The sequence below is a fragment of the Brassica napus genome, chromosome C7, assembly GCF_020379485.1.
Source record: "Brassica napus cultivar Da-Ae chromosome C7, Da-Ae, whole genome shotgun sequence".
NCBI classification, from domain to species: domain Eukaryota; kingdom Viridiplantae; phylum Streptophyta; class Magnoliopsida; order Brassicales; family Brassicaceae; genus Brassica; species Brassica napus.
The window spans coordinates 38,612,162-38,637,092 of NC_063450.1; the positions used below are offsets into that span (position 1 = coordinate 38,612,162).

Below are 24,931 nucleotides of genomic sequence, written 5' to 3' on the forward strand. Positions count from 1 at the left end.
CAATGAGAGTAAATGAGCTTTTGTCTTGGAAAAGAACTTGCTTAGAATTGCTATCTAGACTTAGGAGAATGTGTTGATTGAAACCTTGCCATTTTAGATTAAATCTTAGTCATCTGAAATCAAAATCATGTGCCCATGATTCCGTCTTTATCCATTTGATTGAAAGTTGCTAGTTAGTTGTGTTAGAACCCTGTTAGCTTAATCAAACCACTTCATTAAACTGAATACAATTAGATTAAGTTTGAACCCGCATTCTTTTTGCATCAAAATATTTAGAAATGGATTAACATCTTAAATACTACATGATTTGAATTAGGACCCTTGAAAAGTCTATTTCAATGTACAAGAGAAGAGAAAAGTTCATTTAACAACACTATCCAAGTCCGGCCCGGAACACAGGCAAAGTAAGCCATGGCTTAGGCCCATAATATTTTTTTGGGTTTTTTCGGCTGAAAATTTTTTAAAGAAAAAAAAAATATAGTAAGAAAATGATCCATTATTTAAAATCTGAGTAGGGCCTATTAGAGAAATGGGCCGGTCCTGACACTATCAAGCATATTTAGGATGCCCAATGATGAAATCTAACACTATCTGTTTCCAAATTAATTTTTCTTTTTGTATCCAAAAACAAATCATATATATAAACAGGTTCCTTCCAATTAGAAAAAGAGGTTCTCGTCTGGTATTATTACAATTATCATTCATATCAGATTTGAGATAATCTAATCGCTTTGATTTGTCTAATTATTTTTTTTACTAACCAAAACTCAATTTTTCTTGTTCACTTTAACTTAACCCGTGTATAACATGTATAAGCATATCTATCTCCTTCTACCTAAACTAAGCCAAGCCGTCATCTTCCTTGCTTCTCACCACCTTCCTTGTCTTATCTTCTCTTCTTCTCCTCCTCCTCCAGTTCTCGTATTGTTCTTGGTTCTTCCTTTATATCTTCCTCTCCGTTATTGGAAAAGACTTTGCGTTCGTCTTAGATCGTCACCACCACTGCCTCTTGCGAACCGATCACCACATGATCCATCGTATCTGCTGTCCATAGAATCATCTTTGCTCTTGTTGGTGTTGTGTAACAGAACCGAGACATGGAGGATAGACGAGCGATGTTGGAGCTGACTCTCTTCAACATCCCTCGATGCTGGAATCTTCACAACCCACCAGAGATTTACACAGTTACCATCCAACCCGTACGAAGCCACCAACGTCGAGATCCTAGCAAGAGACTTGCGCCCCAAGCATTTTCCTTCCCATTTTTATTGGATCTCTTATCACTACCACTTGTCTTGAGTGTTAAAGATGGATCAAGAGAGAACAACGTTTCTGAATACTGCCTTTATTGACTTGAACCAAACGCTCTGTGTTGAGAAACAGAGTAATACAACGATGGTCTTATATAGACCTTATGATCGAAATAAAAAAAATGACTTCTCCCTACTAATCAGCAGATTCATACTTATCTAAAACCTTATTTAACTTAATCCTAAAGACTCCATACTTATCTCAACAAACTTATTTTTAACTTGATCCTAAAGACTCGGAATGTATTAGTCTTCAATTCCTCCCCTAAACTGAAAACACTCTTGTCTTCCAGTTTAACTGCTCTTCACTTCAACTCCCATGTATCCTCTCAACTTCTCGAACACATCCAACTTCACAGCTTTGGTCATTACGTCTGCCAACTGATCTTGCGTAGAGCAATACTCCAACTCAATTATCTCATCACTTACCAGCTCACGCAGGAAGTGAAACCTTACTTGAATATGTTTGCTTCTCCCATGAAAAACAGGGTTTTTAGACAACTTGATAGTAGAACTGTTGTCGCAAAATAGAACTGTCCTCTCCCCTTGTTTACACCCAATCTCTTCCAACACATTTCTCAACCATACGGCTTGACACGCACCTGCAGCAGCTGAAACGTACTCGGCTTCAGTTGTTGATAGAGTAACTATAGGTTGCTTCCTTGATGCCCACGAGATTGCTCCTCCTCCGTTCATGAAAACATACCCTGAAGTGCTTTTTCTATCATCTTCATCTCCAACGTAATCACTATCAACAAAGCCCATCAGTTCCTCCTTGTTGTCGGACTGATACTGTATTCCATACTCCATTGTTCCTTGAACATACCTCAGAATCCTCTTCACAGCAAGAAGATGTTGCTCGGTTGGTTTCTCCATGTACCTGCTCACAAGATTGACTGAATATATGAGGTCAGGTCGTGTAGCAGTGAGATATCTCAGGCTCCCAACTATCTGCTTGTACAGCGTTGCATCAACTTGTGAACCTGCTCCTTCTTTGGTAAGCTTGCAGCCTTGTACTGTTGGATTCCTGACAGAGTTACACTGTTTCATGCCGAACCTCTTCATCACTTCGCTCGCATACTTCCTTTGGTTTATGAAGATCCCTTTCTTGTCTTGTGTTACTTCAACGCCAAGAAAGTACTTCATCTTACCTAGATCAGACATTGCAAACTCCTTCTTCATTGATGCCTTGAACGCTTCTCGCATGATCATAGAACTGCTTGTGTAAATCACGTCGTCAACATACACACTTACAATCAATACGTTGTCTCCTTCAGCCTTCACAAAGAGAGTGTGTTCACAGTAACACTTCTTGAACCCCTCCTTCTCAAAATATCCCTCGATCTTACTGTACCACGCCCTTGGAGCTTGTCTTAGCCCATACAGAGCCTTGTTCAGCTTATACACCTTTCTTTCTTCATTCTTGACCTCGAAACCTTTAGGTTGCTCAACGTACACATCTTCCTTGAGCTCACCGTGTAGGAATGCACTCTTCACGTCTAGTTGATGCACACACCAACCTCTCTGAGCTGCAATACTGAGTAGTAGTCGGATTGTATCCCATCTAGCAACAGGGGCGAACACTTCATAGAAATCAACACCTTGAGTTTGATGAAATCCCTTGGCCACCAATCTCGCTTTGTGTTTGTCAACTTCTCCTTTTTCATTCAACTTGGTCTTAAATATCCATTTAACACCAATGACCTTGGAACCTTCTGGTAACTCCACTAGCTCCCAAGTATTATTTTCTTCTATCGAGTTCATCTCAGCTTCCATCGCTTGCTTCCACTTCTCGTGATGCACGGCTTCTTCAAATTTCTCCGGATCTCCCATCTCAGTTACTAGCGCCATCAAGTCTTCTTCTTCTTCCATGAACAGACCCATCTCATAGTCTCTCATCCACACAGGTCTTGTCTTGCTTCTACCAGTTCTTGTTCTCTCAGACCCTTCTGCTTCTTCTTGCACTGGATTGTTATCTTCGTTCTCATCTTGAGGTGGTGCTGGTGGTGTTGGTGGATTACCTTCTCCTTCCTCAGCTCCATTCTCATTTTCTCCTCCATTGTTTCCTACTATCTCTGTTGGAGTTGTTTCCTCCCCTTCATCGATGAATTGTTCATCTTCTTCGTTCTCTTCCCAGTCCCATCGTTCTCCCTCATCAAATCTTACGTCTTTACTGATCAGAATCTTCTTCTCCTTAGGATCATATAAGCGGTAGCCCTTTGATTCTTTGCTAACCCCAAACATGACACACTTGATGCTCTTCTCATCTAACTTCACGCGTCTTTCATATGGAACATGTGCATATGCAATGCACCCAAAGACGCGTAAATGATCCACTGATGGCTTCATACTGCTCCACTTCTCAGATGGTGTGATGTTTCCGAGTATGACCGTGGGGCTCCGGTTCAGTATGTGTACTGCGTACTGCGTTGCTTCAGTCCAGAATCTGATAGGTACTTTCATACCAAATAACATGCATCGCACCATGTTCATCAGGCTCCTATTTTTCCTTTCGGCCACCCCGTTCTGGTGGGGTGTGTACGCAGTTGTAAGCTGTCGCTTGATCCCATTGTCTACACAATATTGCTGAAACGCCCTTGAGTTGTACTCACCACCTCTGTCAGACCTGAGACACACCAGCAGCTCACCACTTTCTCTCTCAGCAGCTGTTCTGAACTCCTTGAATGACTTAAAAGCCTCTGATTTTTCTGTTAAGAAAGACGTCCAACACTTGCGACTATAATCATCTATAAAGTTGATTATGTACCTCTTTCCGCTTGCTGAAGTAGGTGCTATAGGGCCGCAAATGTCAGTGTGAACCAGCTCCAGACATCTACTCGCTCTCCACTTGCTCTGCTTGGGAATGTTTGATCGAATTTGCTTCCCTTTCATACACACCTCACAGACTTTTCCTTTGCTCGTAAGCTTTGGTAAGCCCAGCACCATGTCTTTGTCCGCCATTGTTGTCAGGTTGTCGTGGCTGAGATGTCCAAATCTGCAGTGCCAAATCTCCTCTGCATCTCCGATGACAGTCATCAGATTTTGTGCTTCTCCAACGCCATCTCTTGCTTCTTTCGCGCGTATGATGAACATTCTGTTCCTGGACATCGTCGACTTCATGATCATTCTCCTTTGTTGCTTGTGCCATACTTCACACACATCATCATCGATCACAATTCTCAGTCCCTTTTGCTGCAGCTGGCCGACACTCATCAGGTTGTTTTTGAGCCCTGGTACATAGTATACCGAGGTTATGACTTGGAAGATACCATCAATCTCTAGTCTCACGTTCCCTCTTCCCTCGACTAGCATCTTCCTGTCATCTCCAAGCTTGACTTGATGTTGATAGCTCCCATCAAAGTCCATGAACCACTCCTTCATGCCGCACATATGGTTGCTGCATCCAGAGTCAAGATACCAAATGTGTCTTTCTTCTGGTTTCATTACATCACTTTGTGCCATTAGAAGCAGGTCCTCTTCCAACTCTGCGTAGTTTGCATTCCTTTCCCATGTGGGACATTCATTTTTGAAGTGACCCATCTTGTGGCATTTATAGCATTCGATGTTGTCTTTGTTGAAGCTGGTGCTGCCTCTGCCTCTTCCTCCTCTACCACCACGGTAGGAGTTCCTTCCTTGAGAGTATCCACCACGACCTCTTCCTCCTTCCATCTTGAGCACTTGTTCTTCACTCGAATGTTTGCTCAGGTTTTGCTCGTGTACGAGCAGCGAGCTCTGCAGCTCATCCACAGTCATCTCAGTGATGTCTTTCGACTCTTCAATAGCACATACCACATACGTGTACTTCTCCACCAGAGTCCGAAGTATCTTCTCAACCACCTTGGCATCAGGTATGTCCTCTCCTAGGTTTCTCATGTCGTTTGATACCATCATAACTCTTGAGAAGTATTCAGTAATAGAGTCTCCATCCTTCATCTCCAATACTTCAAAGTTTCTCCTCAACCTCTGAAGTTGCGAACTTTGAACTCTCTTGTTCCCCTGGTACTTGTTCTTCATAGAGTCCCATATGTCTTTAGACGTCTCCTTCTTCACAATTGTTTTCAGTATCGTCTTGTCGATAGACGCAAAGAGATAATTCTTCACCTTCAGATCTTTAAGCTTCTGTTCAGAAAGCTCCGTCTGCTGTGCTTCGGTCAGGACGGTATCTCTGTCGAACTGCACCATGCCTGTTTCTACAAGCTCCCACCACTCTTTGGACCTCAACAGATTCTCCATGAGCATAGCCCAATGCTCGTAGTCTCCGTCGAACTTTAGTATTCTTAACTCTTTTTCACTCATCTCTTCTTCTCACCACAGGTTTAGATTGTTGGCTCTGATACCACTTGTTAAAGATGGATCAAGAGAGAACAACGTTTCTGAATACTGCCTTTATTGACTTGAACCAAACGCTCTGTGTTGAGAAACAGAGTAATACAACGATGGTCTTATATAGACCTTATGATCGAAATAAAAAAAATGTCTTCTCCCTACTAATCAGCAGATTCATACTTATCTAAAACCTTATTTAACTTAATCCTAAAGACTCCATACTTATCTCAACAAACTTATTTTTAACTTGATCCTAAAGACTCGGAATGTATTAGTCTTCATTGAGCCACAGTGTTACATGAATATGGAACAATTTTTTTTGAAGATGGAGGAATCTGACCGAGACGTAAGATTTGTAATCAAATTAAGAAATAAATTTTTGAGAATAGCTAACAAGTTGACGTGTAAATTTAGATGATGCGTAAATAAGAAATGTTTAGATTGGTAATACAACTTTTTTCATTAATTGACATGGCAATCCCACAATGATTTTAAAAGCTTGTGTCAACTGCTGGAGAGAACCTTCCTCTATTATTGTGTTGATTCCGTAGGTTTACTAGAAGAAAAAAAACTCAGTTATTGGCAAAATAACCCATATATGAGGGGATGTATCTAGGGCAAAATTACGTCTGGATGTCACTCAATTCTATAAAGTAATAAATATCTACTACCTAAGAAATGGTAGGGATCTGCATCGGATCAAAATAGGGTTATGGTATGGAAATTCTAGCTCTGTTATTTAAAGAAACTATTTGTATTGTGTAAAATAAAAAAAATGCAGTAATTTTTTCCCTTCTGAATTTCATTTAAATGCATAGGGAAGACAGTTACAAAAGATGAATTCGAGACCAAGTTGAAAATGAATTAGAGCCTCAACCCTCGCCCAAAATATAAACCCCCAAAACAAGACCCACAAGATCAAAGAAGGCAGATTAGAGGGATTGACTTTCACTATGGAATAATTCTTCGAGCCATGCAGAATGTCCACTGGCAACATACGACTGCACTAACCTCCGTTCATTAACACTATCCGCAATGAAAGACGCTCCTCTGTTTGCCTCCTTTTTAATCACCAGAACTTTCCATTCCAAAATCCCTTCCAGACCTCTAAGAACCTCATCTCGTTGGAAGATGAACGAAGGCCAAGCTTGCGGTTTTAGCACTGCACCAAAAATCTCAGCAAACTCACCCGCCCTGATTACTTTGTTAAGCCTGAGACTAGTCATGCTCTCAGCTGTCCACAGAAGCGTACTCAGTTTCGCCTCTTCCTTTGTCTTTATCTCTGCAAAGGCTCATCTGCTATGATACAGAACAACTCCTCTGTGATTCCTCACTACCCATGTTGTTCCTAGAGAACTATCTCTTTTATTCCAATCAAAGGCAATATTACACATCAACCAATCAGACGGAGGAGGAACCCATTTGGGTTTCACACATTCTATCTCATTTCTCTGCTTCACTTCCATCTATGTGTCGACAATCTGCGCCAAAAACCACTCCTCTGAGTCTGATTTTGCCTTCATCACAATGTCACCGGCGTTTCTCCTTGTCCCTTGAACATGAATTTATTTCTACTTTTCCAAAGACACTACAAGACCCACGGCCAAGCTCTTTTGTTTTCCTTTGATCCCTCTCTAATCTTCATCACACCCAATAGGTAGTTATGGGTTTTAAAAACAGAAGTGGGATGAAACCCGAAGATTGGTGAAGGGATGTCAGAGCGCCGAAGCTTGTCGTGCAACATGACAAGTGAAGAGAACATGGTTGATATTTTCACCTTCATATCCATACATTTGACATCTTTCGTCAGCCTTCATTCCTCTCCTTATGATTAGAGATGCTACAGGCAGCGCTTCATTTAGGGTCTTCCAGAGAAAGATTTTGATCTTTGGCAGCGTCATTACCTTCCATATTCTCTCCTTCAGAGGGTTGAGGGAAGGGAGCGCTAAGACTTCAGGGTGGTGAAGTTTAGTTTTCAAATCACAAGCCAGCCAGTACGCCGATTTAACAGAGAGTTTACCACTCTTGTTGAATCTCCATGAATAAAAATCTTTTCGACTCATCACTGGCTGTCTTCGGTTTATCAGCTCAACGTCTTATGGGACGAAAATCTCCTGCAGCGCATGTACGTTCCATCTTCTAGTGACTGGGTTAATCAGAGACGATACCCTTAGTTGCACATCAAAACTGTAGTTTTTAATCCAGGGATCTCTCATTCCTTCAACTGGATCCTCCACCCACTTGTGTAACCATACACTTGTGTTGAGCCCATTCCCTATCTCCTGTCTCAGACCTTTTGTCAACAATTCCCTTCCAAACAAAAGACTCCTCCACGCATAAGACGGTCTAGTTTTCAAAGCTGCAGACAGGAAGTCCCCTTGTGGGTAATATCTCTTGTTAAGAACCTTGCCATCAGACAATCAGGTTGATTTACCAGTCTTCATCCTTGTTTGGCAAGGAGAGCTTGGTTGAAACTTTTCAGATCCTTGAACCCCATTCCACCAAGGTGTTTTGGTAGACACGTGATCTCCCAAGCAACCAAATGAATCTTTCTTTGTCCCATGTCCGAACCCCACCAAAAATTTGCCATAAGACTCGCGAGTTGAGAGAGCATCGTCTTAGGAAGTCTGAAACAAGACATCGCAAATACCGGAAGCGCTGAGGCTGTTGACTTTTAAGAGGATCTCTTTACCTCCTTGTGACAGTTTCCGCATGTACCATCCATCAAGCCTGCCTTGAGTCCTCTCTTTCAAATATGACAACATTTCCACTTTGGAACCCGAGAAACACTCAGGCAAGCCAAGATATTTGTTGGTGCCCTCTTCGTTGTAAATCTTGAGAATGTCCTTTATGGCAGCTTTCTCCCCTTCCTCCACTAGAGCACCAAAGGAGATAGCAGATTTTTGGTAATTGATCGTTTGGCATGTGGCTTCTCCATAGAATTGCAAAATACGGTTTAGGTTTTGACATTGCTCAGCATGTGCTTTGACAAGGAACAAGCTATCATCTGCGAAGAATAAATGATGTATTGAGGGCCCTGAGACGGAGAACTGCATGCCATGAAGTAAACCATTCCGTTCTGCCACATCCAAGAGGTGGGAAAGACCTTCCGTACAGAACACAAAGAGAAAGGGGGACAGAGGATTGCCATGTCTAATACCTTTTTGCGGGAAGATTAAACCGAAGGGTTGATCGTTTATAAGCACAGAGAAGGTCACTGTCGATACACACATCATGATCCATCTAACCAACTTCTCATGGAACCCGAGAGCCCTCAACAGAGATTCCAAGTAGCTCCATTCCACTCTATCGTATACTTTGGACATGTCAGTTTTCACTGCCATGTACTCATCTGACACTGCTGGATGAACTTTAAGAGCATGGACCGCTTCATGAGCAATTATAATGTTATCGGAGATCAGTCTGTCGCTCACAAACGCTGATTGATTGACCGCAACAATCTCCTGGAGGAAGGGTTCCAGTCTATGAACCAGAATCTTGGACACTGTTTTATAGAGGACAGAGCATAGACTGATCGGTCTGAGGTCAGTCATGAGCTCTGGGTCTGGAATTTTTGGTAAGAAACAGAGATAGGTATAATTCCAATCCGCAGGGAGTGACCCTGTTTCAAAGACACCTTGAATCTCTTTTGTTATATCATCTCCAACCACATCCCAATATTTCTGGAAGTAAAGACCCGACATACCATCCGGACCAGGCGCACTCTCTGCTTTGATCGAAAATGGCTTCTTTCACTTCTTCTTTCGAAATGTTTCTCGTCAGAACCTCATTCATTCTTGACGTAACCTTAGGAGCCATGCTTATAAAAACAGGCTCGTATGATCTAGGGTTTGATCATGAGAAAAGTTTCGAGAAGTAGGCTGTCGCTACCTCAGCCTTTGATGCATCCGACCATTGCACATTTCCATCATCACCTCGCAGCTTTGTGATGTTTTTCCGTGATCTGTTGGACCGAGAAGTGAAAGAATTTAGAATTTCTATCCCCCAGAGTAAGCCATTTATCCTTGCTTTTTTGACGCCATAAGATTTCTTCTTCTCTATAAGCTTGCAACAACTATTTCTTGGTGTTATTGATCGCGAAGAGACAAGGATATGGTTTTGATTGAAACCATTCAAGTCTGTCCTGAAGGATGTGAATTTTATCTTTTGCATTAAAGATCCTTTTCTTCTTCCATTGACTCAAAACTCTTCTACAATCTTTGATTTTGTCTGAGATCCCACTGTTGTGTTGTCTTCTTCTCCACGCAAGCTTAACTTCGGGTTTCACCTCAGTGTGGAGTAGATACCTCTTGTCAAAGCAGAAGCGACCTTTGAAAGATTCACTCGAGGCTCGTAGACTCACGAAAACCGGTCCGTGATCGGAGCCCCTTTTCTCAAGGAATCTTTGATTTGAGCCCGGGAATATCTTGGACCAAGATTCATTCGCAAAACCTCTGTCTAGACAGCATTGAATCCATTTCTTCCATCTCATGCCTCCCCAAGTGAATTTCTTTCCTCTGCTGCCCAACTCTTCCATGCTATAAGTTTTTAACATATCAGCAAAGGGTTGGAACAAAGAAAGCGGCCTAGTCGGACCTCCATATTTTTCCCCGTTATTACGGAGTTCGTTGAAATCCCCCACCATACACCAAGGCTCTTTCCTACCGCAGCCTAGACGGCTTAGTTTTTCCCATACCACACTTCCACCATCAGTTGCATGTTCTCCATAAATACACGACAAGAAAAAAGAAAACTCTCCAAAATTCACAAGACAATCAATCATGTTTTTATCCGACATTATAACATTCACCCTTACACTTTTCTTCCAAAAAAGAGCTAACCCACCACTAACACCAATTGAGTTTACAGTAAACACTTTCTCATAATCCAACCATTCTTGAAGATCAACTAAAACATTCCAACAATTTTTTGTTTCCACTAAAAATAAAAGATCCGAAAAATGGTATTGACGCATTTCCGTAATCGTTGAATTGTCAAGTCTTGAGGCCGCCCCAAGCCTTGACGATTCCAGCTCATAATGCTCATTGGACGTTGGGCGATCCCTCACGTGGTATCGCCTTAAGGCAGCACGCCTTGGTTGTTGATCTCTGGCTATCCTCATGTCCCTCAAATTTTCTTTTCTTGGATTCTGCAATCTGTTCTCCTTCCCTTTGTTCCATTAACTCATGCAGTATCTCCTTCGCAACACTTTCTTTTCTCGGCTTCCTCGCTGATTTGGAAGGTCTTCTGCGAGGTCTGTTCTTTTTTTCTGACCATCCCGGATGAACCTGATTCCAAAGAACCTGGCCGAAACACCGTTGGATAGTCAGAAAAAAACAAAACAAGAGTTAGTTCCACTGCCCTCAGAGACCTCCGCAACAGCCTTCACTGGCAAGCTTAGACCTTGGTAGGCTTGAAATGCAGACGCCATCAGCTTTTCAGGTTTGAAGTTGATAATTTGATGCTCTTGTTCTGCAATCTTCTTCCCGTAGTCGAATACTATCCCTTTATCTTTGTTAACGAAAGGTGCCTCCAAATGAAGACAAGATCTTTGCACTTCCGGATCCTCTTCAGCTTCTGTGACAGACTTGATCAATTTATCCACCTTAATAACTAGGTCCTTCCATGTGTTTGCCATAAGGTACCTCCTCATTTCTTCTAAGACTTCTTCAGTGATTCGCGGTCGACCTGTCATTGGATTGATATCAACTTGGTTCTCATGCAGTACACCAAAGAGAGGGTCTTGTTCCTGGAGCACCGGTTTTTTCAGAGTCAGCTGTTCCTGGATTTTAGCCCTTCTCACCCTCGCTTCCTCCTGTCTCTTCCGGACTTCCAACGGACAAATTATTTTCTCGTGATTCAACCTTTGACAAGTGAAACATCTTTTTTGAACGTTTTCGTAGCGGAAAAGAACCACGATAGATTTTCCCCCTCCTAGGTCGATGACCTTAGACGTCCTCGGCGGTTTAGCTACATTAAACTTCACCTTCACCCTAACAAAATCCTAGGTAATAGGCTTTGATGGGTCAAAAGCTACTACAATGACTTCTCCGATGATATCTCCCAAGGCCGTTAAAGCCTTTTTAGTGTAAAGCTTCACAAAATTCTTCAAAAACCACCAACTTCTAACTCCCAACCACTTTCTTTTTCTTAAATGCGTGAAGAACAGTAAGAACAAACAAATAAGATTTTCAGTAAAGCAAGCAACTAATGACTCCAAACCCAATGTTATCCTTAATTTTTTTAATAAGAAACGTGTTTTAACCACTTTTCTGTTAACCCCGATGTGAAACGTTACTTAAACTCTTGGATAAAAACCTGAAGCCCACTAGGGGTCGCTAGAGAGAAAAACCTCTCACTAAAAACCTCTCACTTCTCCAATGCATAAAAAAATTCAGTATAAATAGTGTTTATTTTAAAAACATCCATATAAGTAAACTAATTACGACCCAAACACGTGTACGGATGATTTTGAAAAGAGTTTTGTGTCAGAAGACCTTGAAACGTTTTGGTGCGGGAAACTTTTTTTTTGGCCATCTATTTTTTATTAAAAGGCCGAAGCCCAAACCAAAGGGATAAACCAAAACAAAAGAAATGACGTTCAACGACAACACGCGTCAAAGAGACGACCGAAGATGGGGCACGTGTCAAAACCTCAGACAACGAGGGAAAAACACGCGTCACGAAAACTCCATCTCCACCGCTGAGAGAAGCAACGCCGGGGAACTGATCGACGTTTCACCGGACCACACCGGGAACAGGAACTATGACGCAAACAACTTCATCATCTTAGTTTTTTTCACTGGAGAGCATCCATCGAGCATACTCGAGATCTCATCCAAAACACAAAGCAACCACACACGAAGACTAGAATTCCATCATCTACACCTTCATCTCCTAATTTCAGTACATCGGAGAGTATCAATCAACAAAAACCGAGATCTCATCCAACCCAACAAACCATCAAACACAAGAATCAGCAGAGTCACCATTCGGAGCCACTGTCGACTCGAGAGGACAGAACGACGTGATGTCTCGAGTTTTAACCCGATTATCTAACTGCAAGTGCACAGTAAAGTACGCAGTAGTAATGCGGGATCGAATCCACAGGGACCGATGATCACACGTAGAGTTGCAGACAAGTTAATAGCTACAGCGAATCAAGATATATTTTTGATGGTTTTTATTTAATTTTCTTAGGTGTCACAAAACATAAACAAGCTGTAAAAAGATGATTTAAACGATTTGAAAACTATTTTAAAACAAACGTTGGGCATTGGGAATTCTCAGGGATTTCTTTTTATTAAGATACAATTAATGGCAGACACAGGGATATATTAAGAACCGTCTAGAACTCAAACACGATATTAGAATTAACCTACTTCCGTAGCGCTAATTCTCTATGTTATAGAAATCTCCACACTAACTTCCGCTGAGTTTCAATTTCTAAACAAGCATTAAGAACAGGTTCAATATGTTCACAAAGCGCAATAACATCAACTTCCGAGGGTTAAGGACACTTTGCTCATCTAAAGTATTTTCGGAAGTTCAAACAATCACTTTCGGTGCATCAAACAATCTGAAATCATGAACTAAGTGATCAATTCAGTTCAAGCAGTAAGAAATCCATTAGATGAAGAACCAAAACGTAATCCCTTAGTCTACACACGTTTTATGGATCAAAACATCAAGAAATCCCCTATGAGAACCCCTAAACCCAACTAGATGACTACTCACACATAACTAAGCAAGAACAAAACGATTTTGATGAAGAAAACATGATAAGATTGTATTAAAACAGAGTAAAGGTTCAGAAGATCTTCTCCAAATGGTTTTGAGATGAACTCCTTTACAAATCTTCACAAATCACACCAAACAAGTACAAAACACTCAAATCTTCTCTCTAGAACTTGTAAATCTCCTCCTTGGTCGCCCCTGGTCTTTTCTGAGTCTCAAAGGTCGAGTTCCTTTCTGAATTCTTGAGGGGAGTGGGTAAAAAGGAGTGAAAAGCTCGTTTGTGCGTGTGGAGCCCGTAGAGCCTGAGATCGGTCGATCCACATAGACAGGATCGGTCGATCTAGTGCATGAAAGCATAGGATCGGTCGATCCACATTGACCGGATCGGTCGATCTACGTCCTGTGCGATCAATACTTCATTCGGTCCATTGTTCGGTCTATCTTGCTTCTGAATAAATCCCGAATGCGTTCTTTTCTTTCAAGCTATCTAGTAACCTGCATATTACACTTAAGAGCACCAAAACGCATCAAATAGACCAAAACATTAATTAAAACCGACCATTTAATTGCTCCAAAACGAGTTTAAAACCGTTAAAAACACGGAATATCAACTCCCCCAGACTTGAATCTTTGCTTGTCCTCAAGTAAAGAGGATTAAAATTTGGGAGCTCACTAACCCTCAGTAGACCTTACCTTGTGATTTCGCTAACCACTTAAATCAGAGACTGTCAAGGCTTTCATTCCAAATCCCCACCAAGACCGCGCAAACCTTTCCATATTTCAGACCTGCAAGTCTCAGTTTCAAGTAATCAACTCTTTACATTCATTAAAAAGGGCGTGACCTTTCCACCAAAGATATCTCCATCAGGTATAACGGGCTCGGTGTTTGGGAGGCTGTTTTAGTGTTTAATTAGGTGAGGCTCAAGTGTTTGTGGGTATCAGCGATAACAAAAAAAATGCAAAACATTATGCAAAATCGCTGGAGAAACCGAGTATATTGATAACCACGTTTTCGAACTGCTCAAGTTTCAAATGATCAAAACCCAACAAATCTCAAACTCTAACCCCAAATTTAAACAAAGCATCATCTCTAGTACATAAAATAAAAATAAAATGTCTAAATCAAATATACTGAATGAGATATAAACATGAACTCTTTTTTTTTTTTTTTTTTTTTTTTTTTGGACCGATTACTTGCAAATGTTTTGTGGTAATCGATCGAATATATATATTTATTTTTTTTTTTTTTTTTTTTTTTTTTGAAGAAAACATATTCAAACCGAAATCGAATATATACACTGCGATGCAATCACACACTTACAACACCCAATTTTTCTATTTACACCTCTAGACACACAGGTCCGTGTCTAACCACCTAAATGTTCCGATCCTACCTAAGCAGTCGGATGAACCATGTCTACCCTAATCTCTCCATTGTTTTTGCACATGTATGCACATATAATCAGTGTGTAAGAATGCATGGAGATGAAATAAAAGGGTACGGTGTAGGTGTGGTACCAAACTATTGATGAGTCTGGCCATTCAGGATTATTAAAGAGTGGTAAAATGTGGTAAAGAAAATCCTGAATGTGTATATGGTGTACCGTTTCCTGATGTTGATTCCTGGTCAAAAGAAATTAAATTCATTAATGGTCAAAAATATTTGAGTCGATTACAATTCACCGAGACTTGATAAAAGATTTAAGGAGAGGTTGCTTGGTCAAGTGGTTCCTCGGTTTGTCTGCGCTAACAGTCCTGAAAAATGGTCAATATGAAATGTAATGCACAACACACAAGGAAATAGTCTAATAATCATCACAGGGTCTGAGAAAAATACGGAGAGAGAGTTTTTTTTTTTTTTTTTTTTTTTTTTTAACACAATCAAATCCGATAAACTAAGAAAATAAAAGAAATAAAAGCAATATGGTACATAAGTAGCATCCTCCCCCAGACTTACTTCACACCGTCTCGGTGTGAAAATAATTCCAAGAGAGATTACCGATCAGGCGTTGCGGTCAGTACGCCTCTTGGAGCGCCTCTCCAAGGCTCCATCATCATCAGAGTCCTCCGCTGCCTCAGGTCCAGCAGCGGTGTCGTGAGCGCCTGAGTCGTCATCGCTATCTCCAGAAACAGCTGGCTGTGATGCGCATCCCTTCTTAATGTTGCAGATTCCCTTCCACATCTTCAGCAGTATGGAGTTGTTGGTTTGATGGCTCTTGATCGACCAAGCGTTGATCTCAGCAGCGGATGCAGTAGCGGGAGGTGCTGGTGGCAGCATATACGGAGTGAAATCCGTGGGGAAAAGACTTTCCTCATCTTCAGGTTCCTCCTCTATATCATCATGTGGTGTCTGCTGGTGTGTCGATGATGATGCGACTCCTTTCTTCTTCAGTGTCGCGGGTCTGGTGCAGAGAGATGCAGGCGGTGGTAGAAATATGATAGCACCTGGATCAGTCAGCTCGGTGATGGCGGTATCGGGTAGCTTGACAAATTGCTCTCTCCCTTGTTGGTTCTGGAACTGGTAGATATGAGGGGCGGACTTGTCGATGCTTCCTCGCCAAGGGCCGGTGAGGTAGTGGCTGCTAATGAGTGCTCTCATGTCGAAAAAGTTCTGATACATCCCCTTCTTATCCACCACTCTGTCAACAGGTGGAAGAAACACTCCACAATGCCTTAAGATCTGTGTGATAACCGCTCCAAACCCACATCTCTTCGTATCTGAAACTTTAGAGTACGCAAGCTTCTCCGCTATCACAGCTCCTATGTTTATGTCCTTTCCGCTAACATAGGTAATGTCTGCGCCTTGAGGCCATAGGTGTCCAGCCCCGATGAACAGAAGAGCTAGCTCATCTTTTGTCACTGCAGCGGGTTCTGTCTTCCCGTAGACCTACACTGCTGATCACTCTCACTGCATATCGCAGAACAGGGCTACGAATTCTAGCTTGCTTGGCCTCTCGAGAGATGAAGTTTCCTGAAGCGATGAATGTCCAGAAATCATTGTGTTCCGGGAAGTCAGGAACACAAGATTGACGTCCTTTCCCGAACCCAAAGACGTCGCACAGCTGAAAGATGGTCATGGAGTGGAACTGCCTGTTCACAATGAAGGAGAACATCGCCTTATCAGCAACTGGGTTGTCCTCGTCAGGATGGTAGAGGCGGGCTGAAGCGAGGAACTGCCTGGTCAAGTCAGCATAGCAATCACAGTGGAGATCGAAGATGTATCCCAGGCCAATCTTCTCGAACAAGGCTTCAATATCCTCGGTTATCCCCAATGCATCTGTAGTGTCTCTGTGAGCGAAGCGCGACGGACATATTTCCACTCCCCTCATCTGCTCATAGAAATCATCATCATGTATATCCCACTGCTGGGTTATCTCTCGATTCGCAGGATGAGACCTATCCGTCTTTCGGAACTTGCCCTTTGTGCTGAGCCTACCAGTCTGTACCGAGGAACCCCCACGCTCACCCTGCTTCTTCTGTCTCTTAGGCATTATCTGCAAAATTAATTCATCAAAACCCAAGTAAGAGACAAATTGAAAAACACTCTTATAAAATCAATTCTGATCAATCCCCTAAACATGTTAAAATTTAGCACACATCTCTTCTCTAAACTCAAAATAACACATCACACTCCATTCCAATTTTCGTTTTTCAATTAAACTCGAATTTTTTTTTTTTTTTTTTTGCAATTCATCCTACAAATTGGCAATCTAGGTAACCCATGAGTATAATCATCACAAATAAACCATCCTAGATGCTATTCCATTTAGAATTCGGAGATTCCCCTAAATCCAACCCTAGGGCGATTTTTGATTCTAAAATTAGAGAGTCATACCTGTGTCTTGATGAAAACTGATGGTAGAAATGGATAGAGCTTGAAAAACTAATGAGTTTAGCACTAAGAATTACAAAAATCGGTTGAGATATGATGAAAATCGATTTGCATGTTCTTTAGAGGTTTGAGAGAGTTTGAGAGGAGAGGAAGATGAAATTATGAGTGTTTTGATCTGATTTTCGCGAGTTGGTTGTTTGTATGGGTGTTTTCCAGTTTAAATTGAGTGAAATCAAACCGGACATGCCTTACCTTGGATCGACCGATCCCATACGTATGGATCGACCGATCCGTGCCTTGGATCGACCGCTCTTAGTGTCCAGGATCGACCGATCTGTGACATGGATCGACCGCTCTTCGTATTGTGTGGATCGATCGATCTATGTATCGTGGATCGATCGATCTATGCCTGATCGTGATACATGCCTAAAAATCATCTAAAAACACAACCAAAAATCAATTCACACAAGAAAACATAATCACAAAAAGAGAAAGAAAATCAAACCATGTGGGTTGCCTCCCAGTCAGCGCTTGTTTAAAGTCGCGAGCCTGACTATTTTGTTGTCCTTAGGCGAGATCGGGTTCCGATAAAGGAATGTTGGTTCCTTCTTCGGGTTTTGCATCTGTGAAGTAAGGTTTTAGCCTCTGCCCATTGACGGTGAATTTCCTCCCATTGTCTTCCAAGACAACAGCTCCATAAGGTCTAACCTCTGTGATGGTGAAAGGTCCGGACCAACGAGACTTAAGCTTTCCAGGAAATAGCTTGAGTCTAGAGTTGAACAGAAGGACTTTGTCTCCAGCAGCGAAGTCTCTCGGGATTATCTTTCTGTCATGCCATGCCTTAGTTCTTTCCTTGTAGATTTTGGTGTTCTCATAGGCGTTCAACCGAATCTCGTCCAGCTCGTTCAACTGAACCATCCTCCTTTCTGCAGCGGTTTTAATGTCGAAGTTCATCAACTTCGTTGCCCAAAAACCACTGTACTCCAATTCCACAGGTAGGTGACAAGACTTTCCATAGACCAGATTAAAAGGAGTGGTGCCCAAGGGAGTCTTGTAGGCGGTTCTATACGCCCATAAGGCGTCATCAAGCTTCACAGCCCAGTCTTTCCTTGTTTTGCCTACAGCCTTCTCCAAAATCCCCTTGATTTCTCGGTTCGATATTTCAACCTGCCCACTTGTCTGAGGATGATAAGGTGTAGCTACCTTATGCTTTACTCCATGTTTCTTCAGCAGTTTATCGAACGTCTTGTTGATGAAGTGAGAGCCTCCATCACTAATAACCACTCTCGGGATCCCGAATCTTGGAAAAATGACTGTCTTGAACATTTTCTTGACAACACTAGAGTCATTTGTCTTGCTGGCTACTGCTTCCACCCACTTGGAGACATAATCAACCGCAACCAAGATGTACTCATTTCCATAAGAAGATGGGAAAGGGCCCATAAAATCAATTCCCCATACATCAAAAACTTCAACTTCAAGGATGAAATTTTGGGGCATCTCATTTCTCTTACTGATGTTGCCCTTCCGCTGACATGCATCACACTTTGAGACAAACTCATGGGCGTCTCTGAAAAGTGTAGGCCACCAGTAACCAGCCTGCAGGACCTTAGAAACCGTCTTGAATGTTGCAAAATGGCCTGCGTATTCTGAACTGTGGCAGTGGAAAAGAATCCCTTGCATCTCATTCTCCAGAACACATCTCCTGAATAAACCATCTGAGCATCTCTTGTAGAGGAAGGGATCATCCCAGTAGTAGTGGTTCACATCTCTCATGAACTTCTTCCTCTCATATCCCTTCAGGTTCGGTGGTTCAATTCCAGCACATAGGTAGTTTGCAAAGTCTGCAAACCATGGGAGATCATCCTGAATTTGTCTCATGGCACAGCAATCAGCCTGATCCAAATACTCATCCTCCAGCAAGGTGATCACATAGACATTCTCCTCGGGTAATGTATCATCCAGTGGTGTTTCAGCTTCCACTCTCATTCGGGAAAGATGATCTGCCACTCCATTTTCTGCTCCTCTCTTGTCTCTGATCTCAATATCAAACTCCTGTAGCAGTAAGATCCACCTTAAGAGTCTCGGTTTAGCATCTTTTTTCGTCATCAGGTACTTCAAGGCTGCATGATCTGTGTGCACAATTACTTTCGAGCCCACCAAATAGGACCTGAACTTCTCGAAAGCATAAACTACTGCCAGCAACTCCTTCTCAGTGGTAGCATACTTGATTTGAGCATCATCAAGCGTTCGGCTGGCATAATAGATCACATGGAGTTTCTTGTCTTTTCTCTGCCCCAAAACAGCTCCAATCGCGTAATCACTTGCGTCACACATTATTTCAAATGGCAAGTCCCAATCTGGTGGCTGCACAATGGGAGCACTGACTAGAGACTTCTTGAGAATCTGAAACGCAGCGAGGCAGTCAGCATCAAAAACAAACTTCGCTTCTTTGCACAGCAGACGGGTGAGTGGCCTCGCTATCATAGAGAAGTCTTTGATAAACCTCCTGTAGAAACCGGCATGTCCCAGAAAACTCCGAATATCCCTCACTGTCCTGGGAGGCTGTAGGCTGGTCATAACTTCAATCTTTGCTTTGTCAACCTCGATACCCTGCTCTGATATCCTGTGACCCAAAACAATGCCATCTTTCACCATGAAATGACACTTCTCCCAATTTAACACCAAGTTCTTCTCCTCACATCTTTCCAGCACCTTGCACAGATTAGCAAGGCAGTCGCTAAATGAAGAACCGTAGACTGAGAAATCGTCCATAAAAACCTCCATAATGTCCTCAATAAGATCAGTAAAGATCGACATCATGCATCTCTGGAAAGTGGCAGGAGCATTGCACAATCCGAAGGGCATTCTCCTGTAGGCAAAAGTACCGTATGGGCAGGTGAATGTTGTCTTCTCTTGGTCGTCTGGATGAATGGGTATCTGAAAGAACCCGGAGTAGCCATCGAGAAAACAGTAGTAGGGGTGGTTGGCTAGTCTTTCCAGCATCTGGTCAATGAAAGGAAGTGGGAAGTGGTCCTTCCTTGTGGCTGAGTTTAGCTTCCTGTAGTCAATGCACATCCTATGCCCTGTGACTGTTCTGGTAGGAATCAGCTCATCCTTCTCATTTGTGATGACAGTGATGCCACCCTTCTTAGGAACCACATGAACCGGGCTCACCCAAGTGCTGTCTGAAATTGGGTAGATCACCCCTGCACTCAACAGCTTTAGAATCTCCTTTTTCACAACTTCCATCAGTTTGGGATTCAGTCTTCGCTGGTGCTCTATGGACGTCTTTGACTCATCCTCCAAGTGAATCTTGTGCATGCAAAGATCTGGAGAAATACCTGTAATATCATCCAAAGAGTACCCCAATGCTTTTCTATACTTTCGCAATTTTGAAAGAAGCAAAGCGGTCTCCACATTATTCAGGTTAGCACAAATAATAACAGGATATGTGGAATTCGGTCCCAAGAATGCATACCTCAGCCCAGCTGGGAGGGCTTTAAGTTCCACCTTTGGAGCATTCTCCTCACTCCAATCTGGTTGGGAGGATGACGGTTTGACGGTTTTATCGGTGCCTGAGTCTTCAAGGCTGACATAGGCGACATGCTTCTCAATCGGTGAGGCTGAATCCAAAATCTCAGAAAATCCAACCACTTCTTGGTTCATGAACCCGAACTCACTCTCCCTTTGGGTCAATGCGACTTGTAGAGGATCATCAGTGTGCAACTCTTCATCCATTTCCTCCACCAGTTCAGTCAATGTATCAACCCAGAAAGTCTGTCCATCAATAGTCGGATTTTTCAGCACCTTCTCCACATTGTATCTCATCGCCATGTCTCCTAGACGTAAGTCTATATGCCCATTCTGTACATCAATCATGGCTCCAGCAGTAGCTAAAAACGGTCTGCCCAAAATGAGAGGATCTTTAGGTTCCTCTTCCAGCTCCAGAACTACAAAATCGGTAAGCACGTATCCCTTTCCAACACCAACAGGGATGTTCTCTAGTACACCGACTGGTCTTCGCACTGATCGGTCAGCAAGGACCAAGGAGATCCTTGTAGGTTTGTAGTTCGTCATGCCTAGCCTCTCAGAGACAGAGAAAGGCATTAGGCTCACTCCTGAACCCAGATCGCAGAGACTCTTCTCAAAAGTAAGTGATCCAATGCGGCATGGTAGAACAAATGCTCCGGGATCTTCACGCTTTTTAGGCATGACATTTTGTAGAACTGCACTACACTCCTCATTGAGCATCAACACACCCCGCTCTAGGCTCATCTTATCGGTAAGAATCTCCTTCATGTACCTTTTAAGAGAAGGTACCATCTTCACCGCTTCAACAAATGGCAATCTCACATGTAACTCCCCAACAAGGTTCTTTAGCTTCTCGTACTCACGTTCTTTGATCTTCTGCCTTGGTCTGGATGGGTATGGAGCCTTAGGAACATAAGCAGGAGGCGCCACATACACCTCTTCAGGTTCAGAGGAATTTGGCTTCGTTGACACGGGATCGGTCGATCCAGAAGTACCGGATCGGTCGATCTCCTTCCCCTTGGATCGGTCGATCTGTTCTTGAGATCGGTCGATCTCTTTCTCTTTCGATTCCTCAATCGTTTTTCCACTCCTAAGTGTTATAGCATTCACAAACTCCTTGGGATTCGTCTCTGACTTCCCTGGTAGAAATCCAGGTGCTGTTCTGCTGCTGGAGGCGGTTTGAGCAACTTGCTTTTCCAAAACTTTCAAATGGGTGTTCAAAGCTTCGAACTTCCCATTAAGCTCTCCATACATGTTATCCACCTTGGTGTTTATCTCTGCAGTGCTATTCTTCTGACCTTCTAGCACCATTTGCAGCATCTTCTTAATTTCGTTATCCTGAGAAGGCTGTGACGAAGAGGCATTTCCTTGATTCTGATAGTTGTTGTACTGCTGCCTTTGCTGAAATCCTGAGTTGCCCGAGTTGTTCCCCTGATATTGATTTCTGTTCTGAAATCCTTGGTTGAACACACTCTGGTTCTGATTCTGGTTCTGCCTGTTTCCTGCCTGAGGGTAGGACTGATGTTGTGGATTCTCCACATTGTTGCTCCGGTAAGACAGATTATTTTGCTGATTTTGATTCCATCCAAGGTTCTGATTGTAGCCTCTGTTGTAGTTTCCTTGACCACCAATGTAGTTCACATCAGCTTGCATATCATCTGAATCATCACCAACAGTTTCTTGTGAGGAACGATAGCCTTGCTCCTCCACAAATTTCACAGATTTCTGATCTCTCTTGAGAAGCATCTCAATCTTGGCATTCAGCTCATCTATCTTCTTGGATTCATAACCAACACCCTTCTGGCTGGTGTCAAACCTTGACTTGCGGTTTGCTTTGCTGGATGACAGGTTGTTCAGCAAGGTGTAAGCTTCTTCAACAGTCTTGGTCATGAAATCACCATTACTTGCTGTGTCCATGGCATCTTGACTCTCTTCATGAACTCCATTATAGAAAATGTTCAGCAAGCTCACATCAGTGTAACCATGGTGAGGGCAGTCCTGTGTGTACTCCTTGAAACGCTCCCAAGCCTCATGAAAGCTTTCTGAATCAAGCTGCTGAAAGCTTCCAATTCTGCTTCTCAGATATGTGGACCTTGACTTGGTGAAGAAATGCTGTAGAAAAGCAGCTCTTGTCTCTTCCCATGTAGTAAGAGATCCTGGAGGGATGGACTTTAACCATCTGATAGCTTTATCAGCTAAGGAAAACGGGAACAACCTGCATTTCAAAGCGCCTTGAGGAACTCCATTATGTCTGCTGGTGTCACAGACTCGCTCAAAATGCTCCAAGTGATACATCGGGTCCTCAGACGGGTTTCCATGAAACGGATTTTTCTCCACCAAATTAATGAGACCAGTCTTGATCTCAAAGTCTCTTCTCTCAATGGGAGGTGGGCGAATCCCAGAACGATCGGCATAGAATGCATCTGGTGTATCATAATGTGCAAGCGTCATCCTAGGCATGCCATAGTCTCCAGCCTGTTGTCTTGCAGCTACACCAGCCTGCTGATTATCACCAGCATTGTTGCCTTCTCGTTCATTTACAGGAATTGGATTTTGCGGGTTGTCCTGAAATTGGTCTTCTTGGTGTTCAGCCATTTCAACCTCTTCAGCGGACTCAAGTCTTTTCTTTTTCACTTGTCTCTCTAGGCGGCCGAGCTCTAACTCCAAAGGTATTAAATTCGATGATCCTTTGCTTCTAGTATGAAATCCGCTCATTCACCTGAAAACACAAACAGAAAGAGAAAGACAGAAACATTAGACAAAATAAAAAAAATGCTATAGTCTTAAACTGATCATTAACTCTAGGGTGACCAAATGGTCCCCGGCAACGGCGCCAAAAACTTGATGTCTCGAGTTTTAACCCGATTATCTAACTGCAAGTGCACAGTAAAGTACGCAGTAGTAATGCGGGATCGAATCCACAGGGACCGATGATCACACGTAGAGTTGCAGACAAGTTAATAGCTACAGCGAATCAAGATATATTTTTGATGGTTTTTATTTAATTTTCTTAGGTGTCACAAAACATAAACAAGCTGTAAAAAGATGATTTAAACGATTTGAAAACTATTTTAAAACAAACGTTGGGCATTGGGAATTCTCAGGGATTTCTTTTTAATCAAGATACAATTAATGGCAGACACAGGGATATATTAAGAACCGTCTAGAACTCAAACACGATATTAGAATTAACCTACTTCCGTAGCGCTAATTCTCTATGTTATAGAAATCTCCACACTAACTTCCGCTGAGTTTCAATTTCTAAACAAGCATTAAGAACAGGTTCAATATGTTCACAAAGCGCAATAACATCAACTTCCGAGGGTTAAGGACACTTTGCTCATCTAAAGTATTTTCGGAAGTTCAAACAATCACTTTCGGTGCATCAAACAATCTGAAATCATGAACTAAGTGATCAATTCAGTTCAAGCAGTAAGAAATCCATTAGATGAAGAACCAAAACGTAATCCCTTAGTCTACACACGTTTTATGGATCAAAACATCAAGAAATCCCCTATGAGAACCCCTAAACCCAACTAGATGACTACTCACACATAACTAAGCAAGAACAAAACGATTTTGATGAAGAAAACATGATAAGATTGTATTAAAACAGAGTAAAGGTTCAGAAGATCTTCTCCAAATGGTTTTGAGATGAACTCCTTTACAAATCTTCACAAATCACACCAAAACAAGTACAAAACACTCAAATCTTCTCTCTAGAACTTGTAAATCTCCTCCTTGGTCGCCCCTGGTCTTTTCTGAGTCTCAAAGGTCGAGTTCCTTTCTGAATTCTTGAGGGGAGTGGGTAAAAAGGAGTGAAAAGCTCGTTTGTGCGTGTGGAGCCCGTAGAGCCTGAGATCGGTCGATCCACATAGACAGGATCGGTCGATCTAGTGCATGAAAGCATAGGATCGGTCGATCCACATTGACCGGATCGGTCGATCCTACGTCCTGTGCGATCAATACTTCAGTCGGTCCATTGTTCGGTCTATCTTGCTTCTGAATAAATCCCGAATGCGTTCTTTTCTTTCAAGCTATCTAGTAACCTGCATATTACACTTAAGAGCACCAAAACGCATCAAATAGACCAAAACATTAATTAAAACCGACCATTTAATTGCTCCAAAACGAGTTTAAAACCGTTAAAAACACGGAATATCACGACGCGGAGCCTTAAGCTGACCGTTCA

At 42.4% G+C, this 24,931-nt stretch overlaps 1 protein-coding gene and 1 non-coding gene across 2 annotated transcripts; one reads left to right on the forward strand and one right to left on the reverse strand.

The window, feature by feature from the left end:
* Positions 1-15,375: 15,375 nt before the first annotated feature.
* On the reverse strand, positions 15,376-20,085 carry LOC125590612 (the record flags this gene model as incomplete). The annotated part of the gene is made up of 5 exons (XM_048764239.1): positions 15,376-16,260; positions 16,316-16,867; positions 17,980-18,666; positions 18,985-19,725; positions 19,840-20,085. Coding segments are annotated over 5 exons (3,111 nt in total), but the record flags the coding sequence as incomplete, so codon positions are not given.
* Positions 20,086-22,717: 2,632 nt separating this feature from the next.
* Positions 22,718-22,824, forward strand: LOC125590878. Its single transcript, XR_007326880.1, has one exon. It is a non-coding gene; the product is annotated as a small nucleolar RNA R71 (small nucleolar RNA).
* Positions 22,825-24,931: the final 2,107 nt, after the last annotated feature.